The sequence below is a fragment of the Budorcas taxicolor genome, chromosome 11 (assembly GCF_023091745.1).
Source record: "Budorcas taxicolor isolate Tak-1 chromosome 11, Takin1.1, whole genome shotgun sequence".
Classification (NCBI taxonomy): Eukaryota; Metazoa; Chordata; class Mammalia; order Artiodactyla; family Bovidae; genus Budorcas; species Budorcas taxicolor.
The window spans coordinates 49090612-49112293 of record NC_068920.1 but is presented as its reverse complement, the minus strand read 5'-3'; the positions used below and the strand labels follow the sequence as shown (position 1 = coordinate 49112293).

General features: G+C 41.9%; 1 protein-coding gene across 2 annotated transcripts in view; it reads right to left on the bottom strand.

Annotated features, from left to right (window-relative positions):
• Positions 1 to 1065: 1065 nt before the first annotated feature.
• The window catches only part of STK38 (serine/threonine kinase 38), a 44756-nt gene continuing 24139 nt past the window's right edge, over positions 1066 to 21682 (bottom strand). For both annotated transcript variants that reach the window (XM_052647532.1, XM_052647531.1), the window contains exons 6-14: positions 18807 to 18930; positions 16336 to 16490; positions 12938 to 13040; positions 11537 to 11598; positions 5916 to 6033; positions 4816 to 4939; positions 4517 to 4612; positions 3488 to 3582; positions 1066 to 3049 (exon numbers count right to left, since the gene is read on the bottom strand). In XM_052647532.1, the coding sequence (XP_052503492.1) occupies positions 2919 to 3049; positions 3488 to 3582; positions 4517 to 4612; positions 4816 to 4939; positions 5916 to 6033; positions 11537 to 11598; positions 12938 to 13040; positions 16336 to 16490; positions 18807 to 18930 (1008 nt within the window). In that variant the 3' untranslated portion in view covers positions 1066 to 2918. The remainder of the gene's footprint in view (positions 3050 to 3487; positions 3583 to 4516; positions 4613 to 4815; positions 4940 to 5915; positions 6034 to 11536; positions 11599 to 12937; positions 13041 to 16335; positions 16491 to 18806; positions 18931 to 21682) is intronic.

Genomic DNA, 21682 nt, shown 5'->3' with positions numbered 1-21682 from the left:
TCTGTATGTTATGGATGCTTAAGTATTAGGTGAGCAAGATGTTTATCTCTGAAAATATGCCTGAAACGCATCATAGAGCCTTGTTTTTAAGTCAGTGTTGGCTTTGATAGACGATTCCAGGGAAATGTTTGCTAACTAGGAAAGGAAAATACCATTCACTGAATCCTTTTTGCATTCAATTAAAAACACCATTTGGGTAACACGCAGAGGCCCAGGAGAGAGTAACAGAAGGTGATCCAGGAAATGTATTTTCCAAGGAAATGATTCAGAGTATTAGCAATCAGTGGCAGAGGATTCTTATGTTATATAGAGGAGCACTAAAATTAGCCATCTGCTATTCAGTGCCTATTAATCCCAAAGGAATTTGCCTCTTACTTTTGAAAGTAATTCTTAAATAGGTACTGAAGACAATTCTGATGTACTCCTGAACCAAGGAGACTGAATGGCATCAGTATTCAGTTTCACTTTAGTACATGATACAGTTAAGTTCTGTTATTTTCTAAGAGACAGAACCCAGAGACAATGGTTCCCGACATTTCTTGAAACTCATGAGCCACGGGAAGACAACACATTCTGTTTAGGCTGCATTTAAACAGATGCCTGAATTTAAACAGACTGCGACCCTGCTTGGTCTTTGCCCGAAGCTCCTTTCTGGGACCCAGAGAAGGCTCCTCACATACTTGCCCCAAGCAGAGCCCTGCTCTGGTGGACATCAGGAGCTGAGTGTCCATCTTGGCAGCTTGTGGGAAAGATGGGGCTGAGCTTCAAACAGTTGTACGAAGGGCCCACCAGCTGACAGCACTTTCGTCAGCAGGTCTCCCCTCGGACTTGCTGCACTGAACTGCAGGGGCGCCCGCTGCCCTGTGACTGAGCCAGGTAGAAGGAGCAGAGGCGTGGGGCTGACAGAAGGAGGGGCTCCCATCCCTGACACAGTAAAGCATTCTGCCTAAGGTTGGCATTCACTGTTGCAATGCTTTGCAGACAAAGGGGTTTAGAAGAAGCCACCAGAACTCTGCCTCTTGGTATTACAAGCCACATTTGCTTTAAAACACAAATTTATACAACTGTTTTCACACAGTTTATTCAGAAGTTTAGAAGTTAAAATGTGGGCATTCCCCCACACCCCACAAAAAATCATCCCATGCCACTTTCCAGCATACAGACTATCACCCTCCTATTCTCATTACCCATGCTTACCACACACTCTTGCAAAACACACAGGGGTCGAGGCCCCAAATATTTGGTAATCCAAAGAAACTACATAGTTACACAAAAGACTCTCACTTCCTTTTCACCAGCAAACCATGAATGAAAGAATAACGGGCAAACACATGATCTTCATCCGGAGTTAATATTTCCCTAAAATTCTTTTTCCTTTCTCTTAAGTCATTAAAACCCAAAGCAGTTTTACTTACTACTGTTACTTTGATACTACTTTTTTTTTCCTGAATGGCTAAGCTAGGACATACTTTCCTTTCATAGCTGATGTTTACAACCTCAAGACTGGCAGGAAGCAGTCTCCCAGTTGTGACTTGGCCACGACACTCTGCAATATGCAAAGTTATCACGTAGGTGCAAATGACGCTTTAAGAGTCATCAAAATTTTTTAAAGCAATAATGCATTAATATGGAGCCTCCACATTTTTCTGATGCAGCAAAAGTTCTCTAAAGGTGGTGGCAGCTGTGAAAGAAAAGGCACTTCGTGCTAAAATTCAGAGGGTCTCTCTTCAGAGACCACCCCAGCAGAGAGGCCTGGTCAGCCCAGGCCTGCAGGTGACCCTTAAGGGTGGAGAGGACCATCCCCCAGGAAGGCATCTGCAAAGGAAAAATTTGTAATGATTCCAAGGCAAAATGGTTACTTAAAGTTGGGAGAGGAGAAACACTGAGAATACAAATACGGTCAAATACGGTCGCACCAGGGACTGAGGCGTGAGCTGTACAAGCATCTGCAGGCTGGCCCTGCGCTGTGTACTGGGCTGGTTCCCTCACCGCTCCAGGAGGTCCTGGAGACACAACAGGAGCAGCACCTTAGCCAAGAGGGTTCCCGGCCACCTGCTGTGTTCCCAGGAAGGAGCTGAGGTTCTGTTGGCAGCACTTGTGAGTACTGCTGGTCCGTGGCAATATCCAAAGGGATTTTTCTGATACAGTCGTGAAGAGAAGGTGAGGATTTTCCACGCAATCTGAGACTCCTTGCTGATGGCCAGCAGCCTTTGGGCCTTCTAAGAGCAACGATGGACCAAGCTGGCCTCCTCCATCAACACTCAGAAAAGCAGCAGGAGTATTTTAGATGGGCAGGAGCAAATAAATCAAAATGGATTGAGTCTTTATCCTAGTACCATAAATAAAGTGCACCATGACTGGAGGCTATAAAAAGCCACTTGCCAGAGGCTGAGGTCTGGGGAGAAACCACCATAACCACCCATTCAGAATGGCAGGTCATTTTCTTCAGCCAGAACGCTGGCTGCCGACACTCTTTATTGCTTTATTTCCTTTAGTACTACGAACTTTAAGCCATAAAAAAAAAAATACTTGGTGGGCTTGACAGGAAGCATGTCACAGAAACCCAGAACTGGCTGATAATAAGTTTATGTTACAGTCTCAAAGTTGGATGATGGCTGTTTTTCCCCCTTCGTTCTGATGAACTTAGGAAAATTTGAGGTTTTTTTAAAACATCAGATTGGCTCATGATGCTTCTAAAGAAGCAGGACAGCCGTTCATGGCCAGCATAGTAGAAACGGTTGTCTTTGTTCCACCGGTCATCAGATGTTATGCAGGAGAATCCACTTACTATCACCACATTCACCACGTTGGTGGGTTCCATAAACTTCCTGGAAACTCTTTCAAAAGAGTATGTGAGAAGAAAACCACGATGTTGTACAAAGAACTCTGCTCGATTTAGGATCCCTTTCCAAGGAGAACTATTTTGCTGCTTTCATGTAGGAAGGTATCGCCCCCCGTGCAGTCAGGCCTTCAAAGCGCTTGTAGGTGTAATTGATGAAGACCCAGTCTTTGTTCTTGTAGTCTGTCTCAGGGTGATTACTTGTTGCCACTGGGAAAGAAACAGATGTGAGAGTTGATTCACAGCCTCACCCTGATGGACTACTCAGTAATGAAGACGTGACATTCTGGAGAACATTCTGCAGATTTTCTCCATTTGCTTGCCTATGTTCCTTGAACCTCATATTTTTCACAGTATTTTTAAAGTTTTATTTTCCCACTTCTGTCATTTCAGGTTACCTAACCTTTAATTTAATAAACAAGAGAGTAAATCTTTGTGGTTGAGCTGTCTAAATGTGGGCATTTGTATTCACATTCCATTTGGCAAGGTGTCACTTGCTGCCCAGCATTAACACTGGAAATATACTTACTAAGAGCCTGAAGAACTGAAGTTCCTCTCCGTGTTCTCTGCCCTGATTTGTAAACATCACACCCAAATTTGGGGGACATAATGCACTGATAAGGCAGCCTGAGGTGGTGGAGGTATTACCTGTTGGCTTAAGAATATCAGATTCTGGAAACTCATCAAAGTTTGAGGTATCATCAATGCTTTTGATTTCAATAGATATTGCAGCAGGTCTCTCTCTGCCAAGAACAGACATGCCAAAAATTACTATGGTTAGTAATCATATGGGTCACAACTAACAAGTCCGGGAAAGACCCCTGATCTGACTGACAGGGCAACACTGTCCACTGACAGGCAGCCTTTATTTCCTTTGAAAAGCTGTGACCACTGACAATGACACTAGCTGGCTAAATCCAAACAAAATTGTGATGAAAAAATATAACAATTATCTATAGCTAGGAAGAAAGACAAGAAAAATAAGGTGAAATTAAAATTCAAAGTTAGCATGCTCCTGACAGCCTGCCCTGTCTGCTGCAAAGGGAAACCCAGCCTCTACACGCCCCTTCGTGCAGGGCTCTGCCCTCTTCTACCAGAAGTGCCACCGAGTAGAGAGGCTAAAGGGCAAAGGTAAAAATCACAAGCATGCAGATTAGGGACAATTATGAAACAGACACAACAGATACAATTCCCTGTTTAGCAACCAGGGAATGCTGGCTATAGCGGTGCGGGCAGAACACTGACAGCGCTCTACGACCCACCCCCCACGACAATTTCATGCTCCCCTGCCTCCCCCCGACTCCTTTCTTCCTTCTCTACCCCCCAATAACAGCCTCCACCTGTGGGCACAGACTGTCCGGCTGGTGGCCCCCAACACTAGAGAGACTGGTGTGTCCGAGGTAAAAAGCAAGTGAAACACGATGCTCAGGCAGTCCTTTCACCATGGAATCCAAAGGTGTTTCACTTTGGAAACAACTGCTGGCTTAAACAAATCCTGTGGCACATGGCCGACAGGAAGTCCCAACTCCCAATCCTTAACAGGAATGAAAATCAGGACAAGACCCTGAATTTCTAAGAAGCTCTCTTCCCATACTTGGCATGCCAGTAATGGCTTCTAAATTAGTATTAAGCAAACTATAGACTCAAATTATCCTGAAAGCTTTTATATGGATATACCTGATATGTTCCCAGTCAACACCTTCAAAAAAAGAATTATTTTTGATTTCCTCAACTCCAGGGGCTCCAATTCTATGTTCCCATTCACAGCAGAATCTGGAAAAGAGAGGCCTTTCAGCACACCTCAAGCAGTCTCAGAAAAAGAAAAGCAATAACCTCCCCCTTTTTTAAAAAAAGAGAAATGGGAGGAAGCAGAGGGCAGACCTAAGAAATGATGAAATTTCTAAAAAAAACAAAAAAAAAGGATTCATTCATCTCAAAAGGCCTAGGTGGGGGACAGGGGAAATGTTCTCTGATACCTCAAAATTAGATCCTTGGCTTTGTCAGAAATAGGCACTTCTGGAGGAAAAATCAAAGTTTCTTTCCAGTTCATCACCTTCTTATATGTCTCTTGAGGGGTCTCAGAACAGAAAGGTGGGTAGCCTGTAATGAAAAGGGAACTTCGGAGCCTTCACATCCCAGAACTCTTGAATCTGAGTGAGATTATTCCACTTGATTCTAACAGAATTTTAATGATCCTATATGTCCTTTCCTATGTGACATGGACAGGATTCCCACTCATCCCAGAAAACAACTAAACCAATTGTTCATTTCCCCCCAAATCCAAAGTGAAGTTGTGCTTCTGATACCACTTGGGAGCCAGCTACTAGCTGGGGCTCAAGAGGAAGGACAGAAGCCGAGCTGTGGACACGGGGCTCCCTGGAAAAGAAAGGATGTGGCCCTAAGAAACAACCCCTTCCGGGAACATCCTTATTTGGGAAAAGTGACCCCACGCCTGAGAACTGCAGGGGAGAGGGCAGTCACAGCGTGTTACTCCACCTGCCCCCCGCACGGATCACATCTGCCTCCACAGGCACCCATCCCACGCTCCGAAGACAGCAGCCAGACGCTGCCACACCGTCATTCCCACGGACTCGCTCTGGGCCACCATGGCCAGGGCTCTCCTAGTGGTCAGGCGTATGGTAACCCCCCAGACGCGTCCCCTAAATACACAGATACACCAAGCAAGAGGGAGAGAGGTCAGAGCGGTCCATGCTTTGAAGGCTTTGAGAGAGAAGGGGGACAGCTAGTAAGAGTGCTTCTAATACTGCCCAGTGAAGGCTCTCTGAATACAGTGGGTGTTTAATAAATGCCAGTGAATGAAAGAGCTGCCAGATGGAGAGGATGGAAAAGTCAGAGAAAACCATGATCAATGATGAGCAAAGCCACGACAGGGTGCCCGTGAGCCCAAATACAGTGGGATTCATTTGATGACCCAGAGTTTTCTACCCAGGAAACTTCACAGTGAAAGACATGGGGGGAGAAGTGCTCACTGAGATGCCCCAACTGAAACAGTCTTATCCACGCACGGCTCCTTCCTGACCCCACAGAAAAAGTTCCCTGAAAGCACGCGACTTACCAATGAGCATTTCATACATGATCACCCCCAGCGACCACCAATCACAGAGCTTGTTGTACCCGGTCTGCATGAACACCTCAGGAGCAATGTAGTCAGGAGTGCCTACTGTGGAGAAGGCCTGAAACACGCACCACAGGTCAGGGAGGCCTGGCAAGAAGGCGGACACCCAGAGTTCTGTCCTAGAGACCAGAGGCTAGAGACCACCTGGAGCTCCCCACAGACTACATAAGCAGGAAGACCTCTCCACAGCACTTCCAAAATGAAAATAAAGCCTTGTCAGTGAAGTGAGAGGCCATTCACTCAAAGGCAGAGGTCAAAGGTATCTGCCAGGTGTAACAGTACCGTAATAGACTGAGTGCCCAGTGTATGCCAGGCTCTGATCCTTCTATGCTTATGAGCCTATGACAAAACTCAGCAGCGAGGACTCTAGATAAAACTCTGACGCCCAAAACAGCTTTGCCTAAGGCCTCAGAACTAGTCAGGCAGTAGACCCCCGTTTGGAAATTAAAGGTAAAGTTACAAACTATTGGTCAAAAGTTTACAAATATCTACTTACCAAACTGAAACATGCATGTAATAGTTCTTAGGCGGTTATTTTCTAAATTCAAATAATCTACTCTCTTACACCAGGACTGCAATACCAGGCGAAGCCCAGTCACAGGCTTCCTGTGCTCAGCGTTTGAGAGCTTACCAGAGGTGAAAGCTCAGATCTAAGTGCTTTACACATTATACAACTTGTAAAGTTAAAAGCCACAGCTGTGTGGTGTTTTAAAAAATATTATGAAACAGTGAAAATGTAGAAAAAAAAAGCACAGACAATACAACATCCATGTACCCATTACCTATATTAAAGAAAAGTTAATAACCTGTGATATTTTTCTCTCAGGTCATTTGTCTTTTTAAAAGAAACTATGTAAACGAGAAAAGTAAGACTCCTTCCCTCTTCACTGAAGTCATAACAATCTGACGTTGCTGTGTTAGGACTGTATAGAAATTTGCATAAATGACATATTACTCCTTGCATATTTCAACTCTTAATAAAGGGTTTCATACTGTGCTGTATTATTCTACAATACTACAGCTTGCTTTTTTTCTTCCACATTATGACTGAGATTTATTCATGTAGTTCTTAGTTCACCCATTTCGCTGCTGTACACTGCTGTGACATTATACAAGTGACACAATGGTTTTTATCCATTCTTCTGTAAATGGACACTTATGCTGCTTCCAGTGTTTCACTCTAACAAGTAACACCTGAATAAACATTCTTGTAACACCTCCTGGGCACTGGGAGTATTGCTGGGTCTTCCATTATGAGCATCTTCAACTCAATGAGACATCTTCCAGTTGTCCTCCAAGGTGGACAAGTTGTCCTCCTCTTTAAACATGTCCAGTGAGGATAGCTCTTGGCGATCCACTTTCACCAACACTTGGCTTAGCCAGACTCTTCAATTTTTACCAATCTGATGAATATGAAATAGGATCTTGCTGTTTTCATTTGCAAGATCTCTAGTAAGGCTGAGTGCATATTCATCTGTTAATCAGACATTCAGTTTTCTTTTTTTTTCAGTGAATTATTGTTCAGATCCTTTGACTATTAGCTTTTTTTCCAGTTGCATCACCTTTTATCACTGACTCATTGGAATTCTTTTTTAACTTAAAAAAACAAACAAACAAACAAACCTTTTTTGGCCTCACAGTTTGTGGAATCTTAGTTCCCCGACCAGGGACTGAACTCTGAGTCTGGCAGTGAAAGCTCAGAATCCTAACCACTGAACCGACATGGAATTCCATTCCTCTGATTTTAAAAAGTAATTTTGCCACGAGTCTCTCAAACTGAGATCTTAGTTTTGTTTTTGAGCTTTGTAAAAATGGTATCATTCTACATGCAATCTTCTGCTTGCTATTTGATTTTTCCTCTATTTTGTTTTTAAATTTGACCCATGATGTCACATGTGGCCGTTGTTCAATTATTTTCACTGCTAAACAATATTCTATTCCAGAATGTAACCATTTTCCTGTTGATGGACACTGGGTTATTTCCAGTTTTCTGCTATTATGAATATGCAATAAAACATTCTTATAGATATCTCCTGGTTCAGAGGTGCAAGAGTTTCTCCAGGGCATCTGACTAAGGGTAGGTACGCACATGAACTGGAAGATAATTCCAAAGGAGTTGGACCATGTGGCTTGCCTCTTAATTTTGCTTATATTTTTCAATATATAAATTATTTTTCTTTAAAGTAGTAAAATACACTAAGTATTCCTTCACGATTTGTACTTCTTAATTATCTGCATTATTTCTCAGTATGTTATTTAAGAAACTCTTCCTTACTGAAGTCATACACATATTGACTTGTATTTTCTTCTAAAATTTGTAAAGTTTTATTTTCCATCTATAATTTTTTTGTGTATATTGTAAGGTAGGAATTCATTTTTTCCATATGAATAACTGTACATTGTTTTCTTTCAAATATCCATGTTAAATAACATAAATGCCACTTTTTTAATCTTTCAAGTTTGAAATATGGATTGGGCTTTCCCCAAGAAGCATTAATATTTTAATTCTAATTATAAAAGTTAAGAAACTTTAGAAACCCATCAAATTAGTCTAAATATATTCCAGCAAAGCTGGATGTTAAGTAAATCCTATTTGTCCGAAGATTTCCATTATAAAACTGAGATCTCTTGCTACAAAAAAAGGAACTTCAAGATACTAAGGTATAAAAAAAAATCAGAGCCCCTCCTTGGGAGCCCACGCTCACTGCCCCACCTGGTAAGTCCAGGTAATCAGGGACCGCCCCCTTCCCAAACCTCTGTTTTCCACGCTGACCTGACGTGTCCTCCAACTTCAAGCTCTTAATACCTCAAATCTGTACTTTTTTTTTCCTTTTGTTGTCTGAGTGTTGTTTACAGTGTCAATTGAGGCTGTGCTAAAAAGTTTTGTTCATTGTTAAGAGTAATTTCAGATGTGTTGCAACTTACTATTTCATTTAGCATTTTAGGGGAAATAGCAATTTAATTTCTTTCTTAATCACTTCTGTAAATTTTACACTTTAAAAAAATTAACTGACAAAGGTTAGACGCATAAATGTACTTCAACTTTTACCTCCGTTTAATAAATAAATTAAGGTTGACTCATACCTTGTGGCTCAGTTGGTAAAGAATCCGCCTGCAATACAGGAGCCCTGGGTTTGCTCCCTGGGTTGGGAAGAGCCCCTGGAGAAGGGAAAGGCTACCCACTCCAGTATTCTGGCCTGGAGAATTCCATGGACTGTACGGACATGACTGAGCGACTTTCACTCATACCTATGTCCTGATCGGTTACTGGTCTAACAATCACCCAGGACCATGCTGGCACTACAAATATTAGAATGGAATTTAAGCCGCCAAAGATGAAGGTAAAGCCTCCACTTGTTTTCTGTGATTTTCAACAGACAGAAAAGTAACAGGCTGGGTGAACAACTACATGTGTTACGCTTACCCTACTAAGCATTAACTTATATTAACCTTCCACTAGCAGAATGGAATCACTTACGAAAGGTCAAAAGCACAGGGTTAAATGACCTTTTGAAGACTGACTAAACGCAGCTTTATTTCCAAGTTATCAAAGGAGGTAATATGAGGATGACCACTTCTACTGTAGATAAAAAGGCAGGAACCTTAACCAGAGCATGAGAACCTAAGTTTATTCAAATTAAAGAATAGTAAATATTAAAGGTCATTTAACTCCAAATGTAGAACTTGTGGAACCTCCTTCCTTAGAGACCTATAAGGCATTCCTAGTAAGTTTGACATGACTCTCTGGTTTATGTCAAAGAGCATAAAGCTTCTCAGAGTATGAGGATAATTTAAGGTATTTAAGATTAATTACCCCCCAAATAAAAGTGGCCAAAGATAAAATCTTAGTTTGCTTTAAAAATTTTTTTTTTAATCACAGAAGATTCCTTACCTTTTGTTACCTTCCAAAACACAGATAAATATCAGTCTCCCAGTAACGGAGGAGCTACTAAGAAACAGTTTCTTAGGTAGAGGGTCTCAACTTTGACTGCACAGCAGAATCACCCAGAGCCCTTTTAAAAAACCAGATACCCAGACTATATACCCCAAACCAACTGCATCACAATCTCCTGGGGTGGGACCCAGACCAGACATCAGTATGTTCTTAAGTTTCCCAGGTGATTCTGGTGAGCAGCCAAGGCAAAGATCTACCGCTCTGGGACAAAAAACAGAAGCATCTGAAAAGATTTGTTCCCAATGTTCCCTAATCCTTAACAACCTATGTAAACGGTGCTTCAACCACCTATAACATTTAAACATTTAAAGAGTATCAGAATTCCTAAGAAGGCTATGATGTGGTTAGGTATACCGAACTTTAGTATCCCCAAATAAATGTTAGAAAAGATATCAAAGATTAATCTCATTTACTACATTTCCAAAAATGTTTGGTTTAGGTTAATGCCTCTCCCAGGGCCCAGGTTTAACAAAAACATCATAATATTCAAAACATGGTCTTAAATGGACCTCAAATGAATCCAAAAAATGCAAGCCTTTCCTTTGATTCTTTCTTAATCCTAAGGCTTCCAACTTTCACATATGACTAATAGGTACTTACTAGCAACCTATTAAATGAATTATTAGAAATACCACAGAGAACCCTAATTCAGTGTTTTAGTAAGGACTCTAGCCAAAACACAGTATTTGGCACACCTGCCAAGTTACAACTGTGTACACCAATAAGCAGAAATGCCACTATTTCTAGAAATACACAAACATGATCATCATTCCAAGTTAGTCAGTTTCCCGTCCTTGCCATTCTTATTTTCTAATGACCCACTGCCAATTTAGCTGTATTATTTTCAATTTGCTATTGGGTTTCTTGCAAAGCCTAATATGTAGGGATATACATTCCTACTACATCTGGTCAATAATTTTCCATAACTAGACACTGGGATATGTGCATTTTAATTTATGAACCAATGAATCAGAATAAAAGTTTGCCTAGACAGAACATTTCACTGATAAATTTGCACTATTTAAATAAGTTCCACCATGTTACTGAGGTAATGCAATAATGTTATTTACTTTTAAGCTTAGGGGGCATAATTTTGTGTATATATACATGAATTATTAAAATAACCATTTCCCTTAAATTTCTCTCCAATTTTTAATCACCAAGTTCTTTTTTCTGCCATAACATAGGAAAGGGTGGGGCAGGCGAACTGACTAAGTGAATCACACGCTTGAGAACCACAGCCTTGAGGTTCTGGGTAGGTATTTGTACTTAGTTTCAGTTTGAGAGAACTCCACCTCAAATATAACCTTTACCACCATAAACAGAGGGAAAAGATAGAAGAGGAAGGAAAGCAGCTGTCACCAATGTAAAAGGTCAGAATGAGGTCATCCACTGAAAATGTCACGACCAAAACAACCTCATTTTATATCTGCCCTCCTTCAAAATACAACTTTTGGTGCTGCCAATGTGACAGGCCTCCCTTAAGGTAATTTAAAACAAGGAACAGGTAAGCTGCAAACATTTATCAAACGCAAATTTCTGTGCATATTTCTAAACTGGTTCATACTTGGTTTGTAGCATTTAAGAAGCCACAGATATTACTTACTAGCTGACGTCTATTTCTTTTCCAGGTTTCTGCTTTCCTTTTGGAGTTCATGTTCTGAAAAGCTAAAAGTAGAGAAAACAAGTTCTAATAAGCAAAGTTCAGCAATGTTTACTACTTTTTTAGGCTCTGGTTCAAGCCACAGGAGACCCTCAAGTCTCGCTTTTCTCCCCACACACCAAGAACTCTGCACGATACTGCTGCTGCTACGTCACTTCCGTCGTGTCCGACTCTGTGCGACCCCATAGACGGCAGCCCACCAGGCTCCCTCGTCCCTGGGATTCTCCAGGCAAGAACACTGGAGTGGGTTGCCATTTCCTTCTCCAGTGCATGAAAGTGAAGTCGCTCAGTCGTGTCCGACTCTTAGCGACTCCATGGACTGCAGCCCACCAGGCTCCTCTGTCCATAGGATTTTCCAGGCAAGAGTACTGGAGTGGGGTGCCGTTGCCTTCTCCTCTGCATGATACATTTCCCAGCAAATCCGTAAGCCCCAGAGGCGCTAAAGCATTAATTCAAAATATCATGCAGAAAGTTGTAAGCCACACTTCCCTGGAGATAATATGACCAGAGAGGAGGACAGGCCTTAAACAGAATTACAGGGAACTGAATCAGAATCACAGGGAATTCAGTCTCATCAGAGAGAGGCGAAGGTCCCAAAGTGGACCTAAAACATGCACATTTCAAATTACTATCAAATTTCCAAGAGTAGTAACTCTTACATAATCAGAGACTTCTGTATATATTATATACTACAGACATAGCTTCCCAAGGATGAACTGTAATTTTACTACACAGTTTCAGTGGTGTGGGGCTTCCCTCGTGGCTCAGCTGGTAAAGAATCTGCCTGCAATGCAGGAGACCTGGGTTCGATCCCCGGGTCGGGAAGATCTCCTGAAGAAGGGAATGGCAACCCACTCCAGTATTCTCATCTGGAGAAGTCCATGAACAGAGAAGCCTGGTAGGCTACAATCCATGGGGTCACAGAGAGTTGGACAGGGCTGAGCAACTAACCCTTTCACTTTCACTTTTCAACAGTCTGGCAGAGTGAAAGTAACTTGCAAGCTCCTTTCTGCCGTGACAGAAAGAAGCCAGTGGCAAATCTAACCTGGAGTTGTTCCCAGGATTTTTTCCTCTACTATTTTTGTCTGCCCGTTCCTTGTTCATCCCTTGTAACCTTCTCCAGATAGCTCCAAAGAATGCTTGTTGGGACATCTGCCTTAACACATTTGGTGGCCTTCATCTTCTCTCACCACACAGTACAAATCACAAGCAAACCTGGGAAGGTATTTTTATTCTCGAAAGACTTGAACTGTGAGAATCTCCTACTCCATCCTGCATATTCTGGTTACCAGGGGGAATAGCTCTTCCAGGGATAAAAAGGCTACCATCACTATTAACACTTACTGAAATCACTGGGGAGGCTGTGGTTCAGATTCCTATAAAATTCTGTCCTATGTGCTTTTTTCAGTCCTGTGCAAAGCCCAAAGTCAGAAAGCTTCACATGGCCCTATGGAGAAGAAACAAGGGAAAGAACAGATGAACATTCACGGATGTGGAAGAGAACGTTATCTTCTCCAGCTCCATGCACCTTGTGGAAGAGAACGTTATCCTCTCCAGCTCTGTGCATTACCCATTACGGCTCCACAACCAAAGGTTGCTGCTGCTGCTTTGATTATGGGGAGAAATATATACTAGCAAACGAATAAAAGATTACTCCAAATCCTATTATACAAATATTATATGTTTTGGGTGTATCCACAGCATCTAATTTTACCTCTTAAACTATCTCAATCAATATTCTGTTTCTTCAAAATTGTTTTTAACGTCTATATAATATTCAAATGACTCAGTATATCACTGTCTGCCTATCCCCACAATGCTACTTAATCCAATCTCAAGTCACGTGGATTACAATAAGCATCCCCCTGCCAGAGAGGGCCCGTGTTCCCAACCTAGTCAGGCATGATACAGAGGATGGTCTTTATAGAAGGCTGTTTGAGCAAGTCTTTATTCACATAGCTTTTTCTCCACTTGAATTATTTTATTGAGATAAATTCCAAGGAGTAAACTGTTCCAAAGACAAAGGGAACCGACTTCACTGTACAGTTCTTGGTAAGTGTTGCCGTACTGGTTTCCAATCCTAAGTCTCTGCCTTCACCATTCTCCTCACACCTCCTATGAGCCAGGCACCATGCCTTTACAGGTGTTGTCTCATTTATAATTCTCAAGCCACCTTTCATAGACTCAGAGTCATTAAACGACTTGCTGGTGAAATGGCAGCACCAAAGCCAGTAGTCAAAGCTCTTTCTCTCCAGACCAGGATTATTTAACCTCTCCAACCCCTCATTTCATCTGGAAAATGCAAATCATGGTATCTTCCTGGCACGAATGGTGAGAATTAAGGCTTGTAAGGCTCCTTCCCTGGTTCTCTAAGGTAGAAGAGGGTGTTCTAGGGGTGGTGAGATTTTGCATTGCAGGACATTTGGTCCAAAAAGTCCTTGGTATTTAGTTCTGTCTAAAATGGATGTTTTGGATTGGACCAGATTTCAAGGAACTTTTGTCACGATCCAAATGGCCACAGTCAGGACCAAATGTCCACCTACCAAAAGTTTAGGTAGATAAGGAGGTAAAACCGAAACTAGGGAAGCAACTCTTGCTGCTGGGAGCAACTCTACACTGCTCAAGGTCACACAATCAGGAGTGATGTGGCCAAGGACTGAGCCCTGGCGGCTTCCCCATCTGTGGCCTTTGGTCCCTAACATATAAACATCCCAGGGCACAAGGCTACAGAAGCCTTGCTCAAGAGTAGCTTTCTGTGCTGTTTTGGTTTCTTCAATTTCATTAGGTTTGGCTCTGTGTGCACACACACAGGCACAAGCATAAGAAGTAAACTACCAAAGATGGCTTTGAGCCTACTAACCTGCTACTTTCCTTTCAGATTTGCAAATAACCTGTTCTACAAGCCAAGGAAGTGTTTCACAGTTTTAATTACATGTTTTACCTAGACAACTCCAGAAGAGTCTTAAAAAACAGTGCCTGGAGCAAATGCTGCTCAAACCTAGATTTTCAGAGAACTCTGTAGCACTTCTCAGTATACAGCAGGAACTCAAAATGTCTACATTTTCACTTTTACAACCAATATGGCTAAACACATAAATGAGCCCTCCTCTACACGTCTGGGCGGGCATATTGTAGAGAGCATGTCTGCACCAAACAGGTGTCGCCAGTCCTCCTCAGCTAGACTAAGTCCCCAGCTCTTGGTCTTCAGTGTGTTTGCTGGCGTTGAACACAGACTTAGCCTACAATGAAGCCAGCACTAAGGCACTGGGTACAGGACCAAGGCATCTGAACCCAAGACAACACAGACTAGAGCTACTACTTTATTAAAATATATCTGAACTTAAGGACAGAAAAATAATCTCATACACGTTACCATTTTAAAAGCAGAATATCAAGCTATTTACTTTGAGGATGCTAACTGTACATAAACTGACATAAAGAGAAAGCTACTGAAGCTATTATACTAAAATAGTTGTTACTGGGACTCCCCTGTGGTCCAGTGGTTAAGAGTCTGCCTACTAACATAGCGCACACGAGTTCAATCCCTGGCCGGGGAGGGGTCCACATGTCACGGGGCAGCTAAGCCTGCGCGCCACAACTGCTAGGCCTGCATGCTGCAGCTGCTGAAGTCTGCCCCATGGAGCCTGTGCCCCGCAAGAGAAGCCACCACAGGGAGAAGCCCCACATCCCAAGTGGTGAACAGATTCCACTTGCTGCAACGAGAGAAAGCCCGAGCACCAAACAAACACCCAGCACGGCCAAAAGTACTTTATTTATTTAAATAAAAAATAATAAAATATTTTGAACAATGACATTACATTTTTCTTCTTTATAGCTCTCTGTATTATTCAAATTTTCCACTATGTTTGTATATTATTATAATGAAGAAAAAAACTATTAACCAGAAGAAATTATTGGACAAATCTCCTACTCTCTCGAAACAGCAAGATTGAGGTTTTCAAAGGAAGTAGACTAAAACTTCAGATTTTTTCCAAAGACTGTTACCAAAAGACAGTAAGAAAGGAAAATACCCTATGAATTAAATTTACTTTCCTACTTAAAAGAATTCAATCTAGACAACAATTCTATGTACCAGAACACAACAATCTAGAATTTTAAAGCTGGAAGGGACTTGGGAGCGTTTCCCAATCAATATATTCACTTCATAGATGAGTGAGGTCCAGAAGGTGAAGGAACTTGTCAAGCAGCATCAACAACACAGCAGCACAGGGATTCTCTTCCGATGTGTTGAAAGTTTAAGAATCAGGCAACTCAGTTCATGTGCATGTCTAAAGATAACTACAAAGAGGCCATCACAGAGGCTGAGCAGGACTCTGCTTTACGCACAGGGCACAGGGTTTGGAAGCTGAGCTTTGTGACAGATTACTGTTGCTGTTGCCGTACTTCCTAGAACTTCCTAGTTCTAGGCTGGGATCCTCAACAGAGGGGTTCTTGACAGGGGATGCATTAGTGTAGTTAATCATATGAGAAGATGACCATCTTTGGCTTCATTATAAAACAACTTAATTTTATGCTTAATAATTTTTCAAAATGTTCTTTAAGAGGAAAATTCAATCAAATTATGGAATTCATAAGCCTTTCTTACCTTTAAAAAAAAGAAGAAGAAAATACACCAGGGAGCTCACAGCTCCCCTACTGTGATTACAAGTCATGCAGGGGTTAAGGCAGAGGCTGCTCAGACAGATAAAGACACACTGGTCAGCCTGAACCCCTCACAGTACCTTGCTGTCCAGGAGAAGGTTGTCTGGTTTGATGTCTCTGTGGATGAATCCAAGCTGGTGAATAGAGTCTATGGCTAACACTGTTTCTGCTATATAAAACTGAGTCTCCTCTTCCGTCAGCGTGTCTTTCTTCATCAACAGGGTCATCATGTCCCCTGGAAACAAGAAGATACAAAGTACACACACACACACACACACACACAAAACAGTATGAGTAACAGCCAGTTTTCAGATATGTCCTTCCTACCTGCCACCATAAGGCAGTGCTAAATAGGCCTCTGCTGTGTCCCAGAGATGACCTACTATGGGCGGAAATGCCTGACATGAGCAGAAATGGTAAGCAGTTTCTAACACTTAAAAGATAAAATTCACAGCCACGGATGGCAAAACACTTTCACTAAGCTAACTGATGCTGACCCCTGAGCAGTGATTCCCACTTTACTGTGGAGAGAGAAAGGAAATTTCTCCCACACTAAAATAATAAACCAATCAATCAATAAATTGGCTTAAGACAATTTTTTGGACTGGGGAAAGAGCTACTTTACTTTTCACTTGGCACAAATACCTACAAACTTCTCTAAGGCGTTACCACATTCTAACAATGGCTGTACTGCCATCATTAGACAGGCTGAGTGAAGTGAAAGTCACTCAGTCATGTCCGACTCTTTGCGATCCCATGGACTATACAGTCCATGGAATTCTCTAGGCCAGAATACTGGAATGGGTAGCCTATACCTTCTCCAGCAGATCTTCCTGACCCAGAAATCGAACCGGGGTCTCCTGCATTGCAGGTGGATTCTTTACCAACTGAGCTATCAGGGAAGCCCAAACAAAAACGTAAAAATCTGGGGAGGCTGAAAACAAGCTTTCCACTGTCTATTCACAGAACACTAGAACATATATGAAAAGGTAGGATTTAGGTAGCAAAGTGTTAGTCAACAAAAGCTGTTGTAAATATGAACAGTAAATGCTACAGACTAGGATGTGTAATAACTGCCTCCCAAACGTGCATAGTGAACACCTCCCAAGATCAGGGGGTTTGTTCTCCAGTGCTTATTTGTGGGTACAAAATGCTTTATGCAACTTTTACAACACAATGTCAGTATTTTAGCAGTTAAACAGTAACTTCATTAGTTTTCTGCAAAGTCAAAATTTAAGTATTTCTGCTTAATACCATCAACATACAATGGTGGAAAAAAAGATTCTGATCCAACAGTCAGATGAAAGCAAAGCAAATATGAATAAACAGTTTAAAGGTAAAAGAAACAGGAAAGATTCAGTTCACATTGCATAGAAAGCCATTTATGTTAGAAAATGGAAAAGAGACAGAAACCTCGGATTTTAATAGTGTATCATGCTGCTTATTTCTAACTTTGAAGGAAGGAGAAAAGTGGGTATTTTCCCCTCGGGCAAAAATTAAGGCACTTATTAAGATGCTCCCAAAACTTGAAAAACATGATTTCCTAATCACTCCTGGAAGCCACACATTCAACCTGGAGGCACATCAGTGGGGCCAGCTCTGAGGTACCTGTGTGGCCGTAGTGCAGCGGCCCAGGAGAGCAGGCAGTGGCCTCACCTGTGCGAGCGCGCCCACAAGATCAGAGCGCTCAGGCCAGCCCCACCGAGTGCAAAGGGCAGGGTCCAGGGGACACAGGAAGCTACGGAAGATGGTGCAGGTAAGGTTGCGGAGACGCATGTCAAGGGGCTGGCTGGTTCCTGAGCTGGTTCTTACTCCTATTTAACAACTGACATCTAAATGTTAAAAAGTTTCTCCTCATTCTGTCATATAGATTCTTTCCTAACCTTCATCAGCTGTTAATAAAAAGTACCGATGACCCTAGATCTAACTAAAGGTTGTCACCAGATCAAATATTATGCCACAATTAGATTAGCTTTGGTATAAAAGCAAAAAAGAGAAAGTTTTCTTTTTTTCCTTCCAGTGTGCTCACAGTTTATCTGCTCACTGGGAAACAAACCGTGTTCCCCAGAACAGATGCATGTTCTATTCTGGGTTTACTTTGGAGCTGTCTTACAAGATGCACATGCCAAGTTACCAAAAACTTTAAATTTCAGAAATAAGAAACAGATTGTGACTACTAATATATGTAACGAGAAATTCACTCTTTACAAATTACAAGGGGAAAAAAAAAGTTGAAGCAAAGAATGTAATAGCTTCAATATTGTCACTGGGTAAACAGACTGACAGAAGGACAGGCAAAGCTCCTAGTTTATTTCTATATATTTAAAAAGAAAATAAATATCCATCTGAAATCATGAGAATGAATGAGAAGGTTACTAAAGCTGTAGAAAGGCACTCAGCACAGACAGATTACTGACCTCCTTTACAGACCTAAAAAGATACAGAAAGCAACTTTGTGAGCACGGTTAAAAGTAGAAACGAGGGTTAATCCATGTAAGAGAGAAACCACAAAACAAAAAGGAAAAATGACCTTTCATCATCAAGTAATTACCTCCAGGCAGGAACTCCATGATTAGGTAGAGGTTTAGCTTATCCTGAAAACTATAGAACATTTTCACAACCCACAAACTGTCTGCCTCCACTAGAATGTCACGCTCCGCACGAATGTGGCCAACCTGGAGGTACACGCATTGGATTAATGACAAGCCTTGCTCTGCTTTATCAGACTGCATATTTGCTTAAACAACTTAAATACTGTTGAGTATTAAATTGTGATGATGCAAAAGATACAGCTTATGCTTAGGCAAACCTACGAACTCAAAATTGACAACATTTGACTTGAAGGTATTCAGTAGTGGAAACCTGAGTGATGAAAGGCTTGAAAATTGCAAAAATCAAGGGCTTTAATGCAAACGGAAACTTTAACAGTGCTATAAAGTGAACCTCTGATTAGTTAAAATTACCATTCTTTTCATATCTTTTGTTCTAATAATTCTTTTTTGATAAAAGTAAGTCCCCAAGATGAGACTCTAAGCAAATCCTGTCTCAGGCCTTCAGAGACATCTGCGAAGACGCTGCCTTGACAATCCCAGATGCTGTGATGCCACAGTACTCGGTCACAGCTGTGCACACGGGAGGTACTCAGTTCTTTTATTATTTTACTTTACAATACTGTATTGGTTTTGCCATACATTGACATGAATCCACCACGGGTGTACATGAGTTCCCAATCCTGAACCCCCCTCCCACCACCCTCCCCATATCCTCTCTCTGGGTCATCCCAGTGCACCAGCCCCAAGCATCCTGTATCAAACCTAGACTGGCGATTCATTTCTTACATGATAGTATACATGTTTCAATGCCATTCTCCCAAATCATCCCACCCTCTCCCTCTCCCACAGAGTCCAAAAGTCTATTCTATACATCTGTGTCTCTTTTGCTGTCTCGCATACAGGGTTATCATTACCATCTTTCTAAATTCCATATATATGCGTTAGTATACTGTATTGGTGTTTTTCTTTCTGGCTTACTTCACTCTGTATAATCGGCTCCAATTTCATCCACCTCAGTAGAACGGATTCAAATGTATTCTTTTTAATGACTGAGTAATAGGTACTCAGTTCTTACTGAACTGAAACATGAGAACAGCTAAGAAGAGTTGTAGATTCATTTATGACACTGCCAGTTTTCTATTTTTACTGAAATATTTAGCTAGGGAGACCAAGTTGCCAAAGGTTTGGGAGGATTACTTTATTAATTTATTATAATCAAGTTGACTTCATCTACTTTAAATATACAGTAATAATCAAAACACTACTGCATATCACCAAGTCCCACCCCTTTTCTTCTTGTATAAGTGCTGTTAAGTTGCAAGACTGGGTTGAATCAGATCTAAATTTATTAAGACTCAGGCTGATCCTTGAGTAGAGGTTTTTATCTTAACATGTGCTCCAGGGTGGGACCTCCTACAGTGTTTGGAGGTGAAGATATACCAAGTTTACAAACTGGTACTTCCACTGGCAAACTCAGCCCCTGGTTGTTGTTTTGTTTGATAGGATGTTCTGCATGCTTGTCTTAATGGAATGTCTTCAGCAAAGCCAGGCGCTCTCTATTCTATTCAGACACAGACCCCAGAGCCTTCTCTCCTGTCTTACACCTAACCTGCCTCATCTTTCCATGCTCACTCCTATGGGCCTAAAACGCCTACTGAGTTTTCAGTTTCTACTAAAACTGTTTTCAAGGAAATTTCTAACTTTAGTGTTTTAGAAATTTTACATTTTTACATCTCTACTTATGGCATGAGGGTGGGAAAAACGGGAGAAGGTAACGGTGATAAGGAATGGCGCTATAGAACTAGGATGAACCCCAGTAAAGATCCGAGGAAACGCTCACGCCACTTGCTGGCTCTGACCCAGTCAGTTACTACACAAAGACTGCACGAAGCTGACTTCACCCCCCTGTTCCGTTGGCTCCTGTGAAGGCCTCTGCCTACTGCAGGGACACATGGAAAAGGACAGGCGTGACCACTGTTGCTTGTCACTCACCTTAGAGGGCAGGACCGTGACTGCAACATTCCCAGTTTGTCACAGGGAAAGCTGCAGGCACGGTGACCACACCCTGCCCTTTTCTCCTGGGGCTGAACAGCAAGTCAAGAACTCAAGGTCTAGGGGTGGAGTCAGGCGATTTTACGGGAGGGGTGGGCTCTGGATTCCCTTTCCCCTGCTCCATAAACACTGAGTGGGGTGGAGATTATGTGCCAGCTGTGACCCAGGGCACTAGGAGAGCAGACAGAACAGTCTTTGGGTTCATCCTACCTCTACACGGGCATCACAACCAGAGACTGCCCTTTTGCACAGGAAGAGAAATGGGAAGAGACTAGCTAAACACTGGTCTCTTATCCTCTAGAATTCATTTTCCAGATAGCAGAAACGTCCATCTTCTGAGACAGAATAACAACCAGAACTCTAAATAGGCAGCTGTAATTCCTGCTCAGTTTTGTAAAAGCAAATAAGATTTTTTCCTCTGGAGAGGGCACCTATACCTATAAGAAGTCAGGCTCTGAATCTGTACTTTGTCAGCCCCACTCAGAAGTGATGGATTTGCCCCACAAAGCTGCTGCCTGCTTTAAGACAGCTGCCCCAGGTCAAGTCTGTGGCCGGAAACTTTAACTGGACCATGCTGAGATCAACCCTAGGGAGCTGAGTCCATCAGCAAGAGGATCTAATGATTTAATTTATTTAAACTCCTAATTCAAACAGACACTTCCTTTATTTTCACGTAGTAAGTCTTTAGAAACTGATTTTGAAGAAGGTACAGTACTTGACAGAATGTCTTTAAACAGTGTTTGGATCATCCTCTGTTACCACCTGTTACCTCTATGAAGGATTCGTAAGTGGAAGTTATGACGTGTACTTCTCTTTACAATTT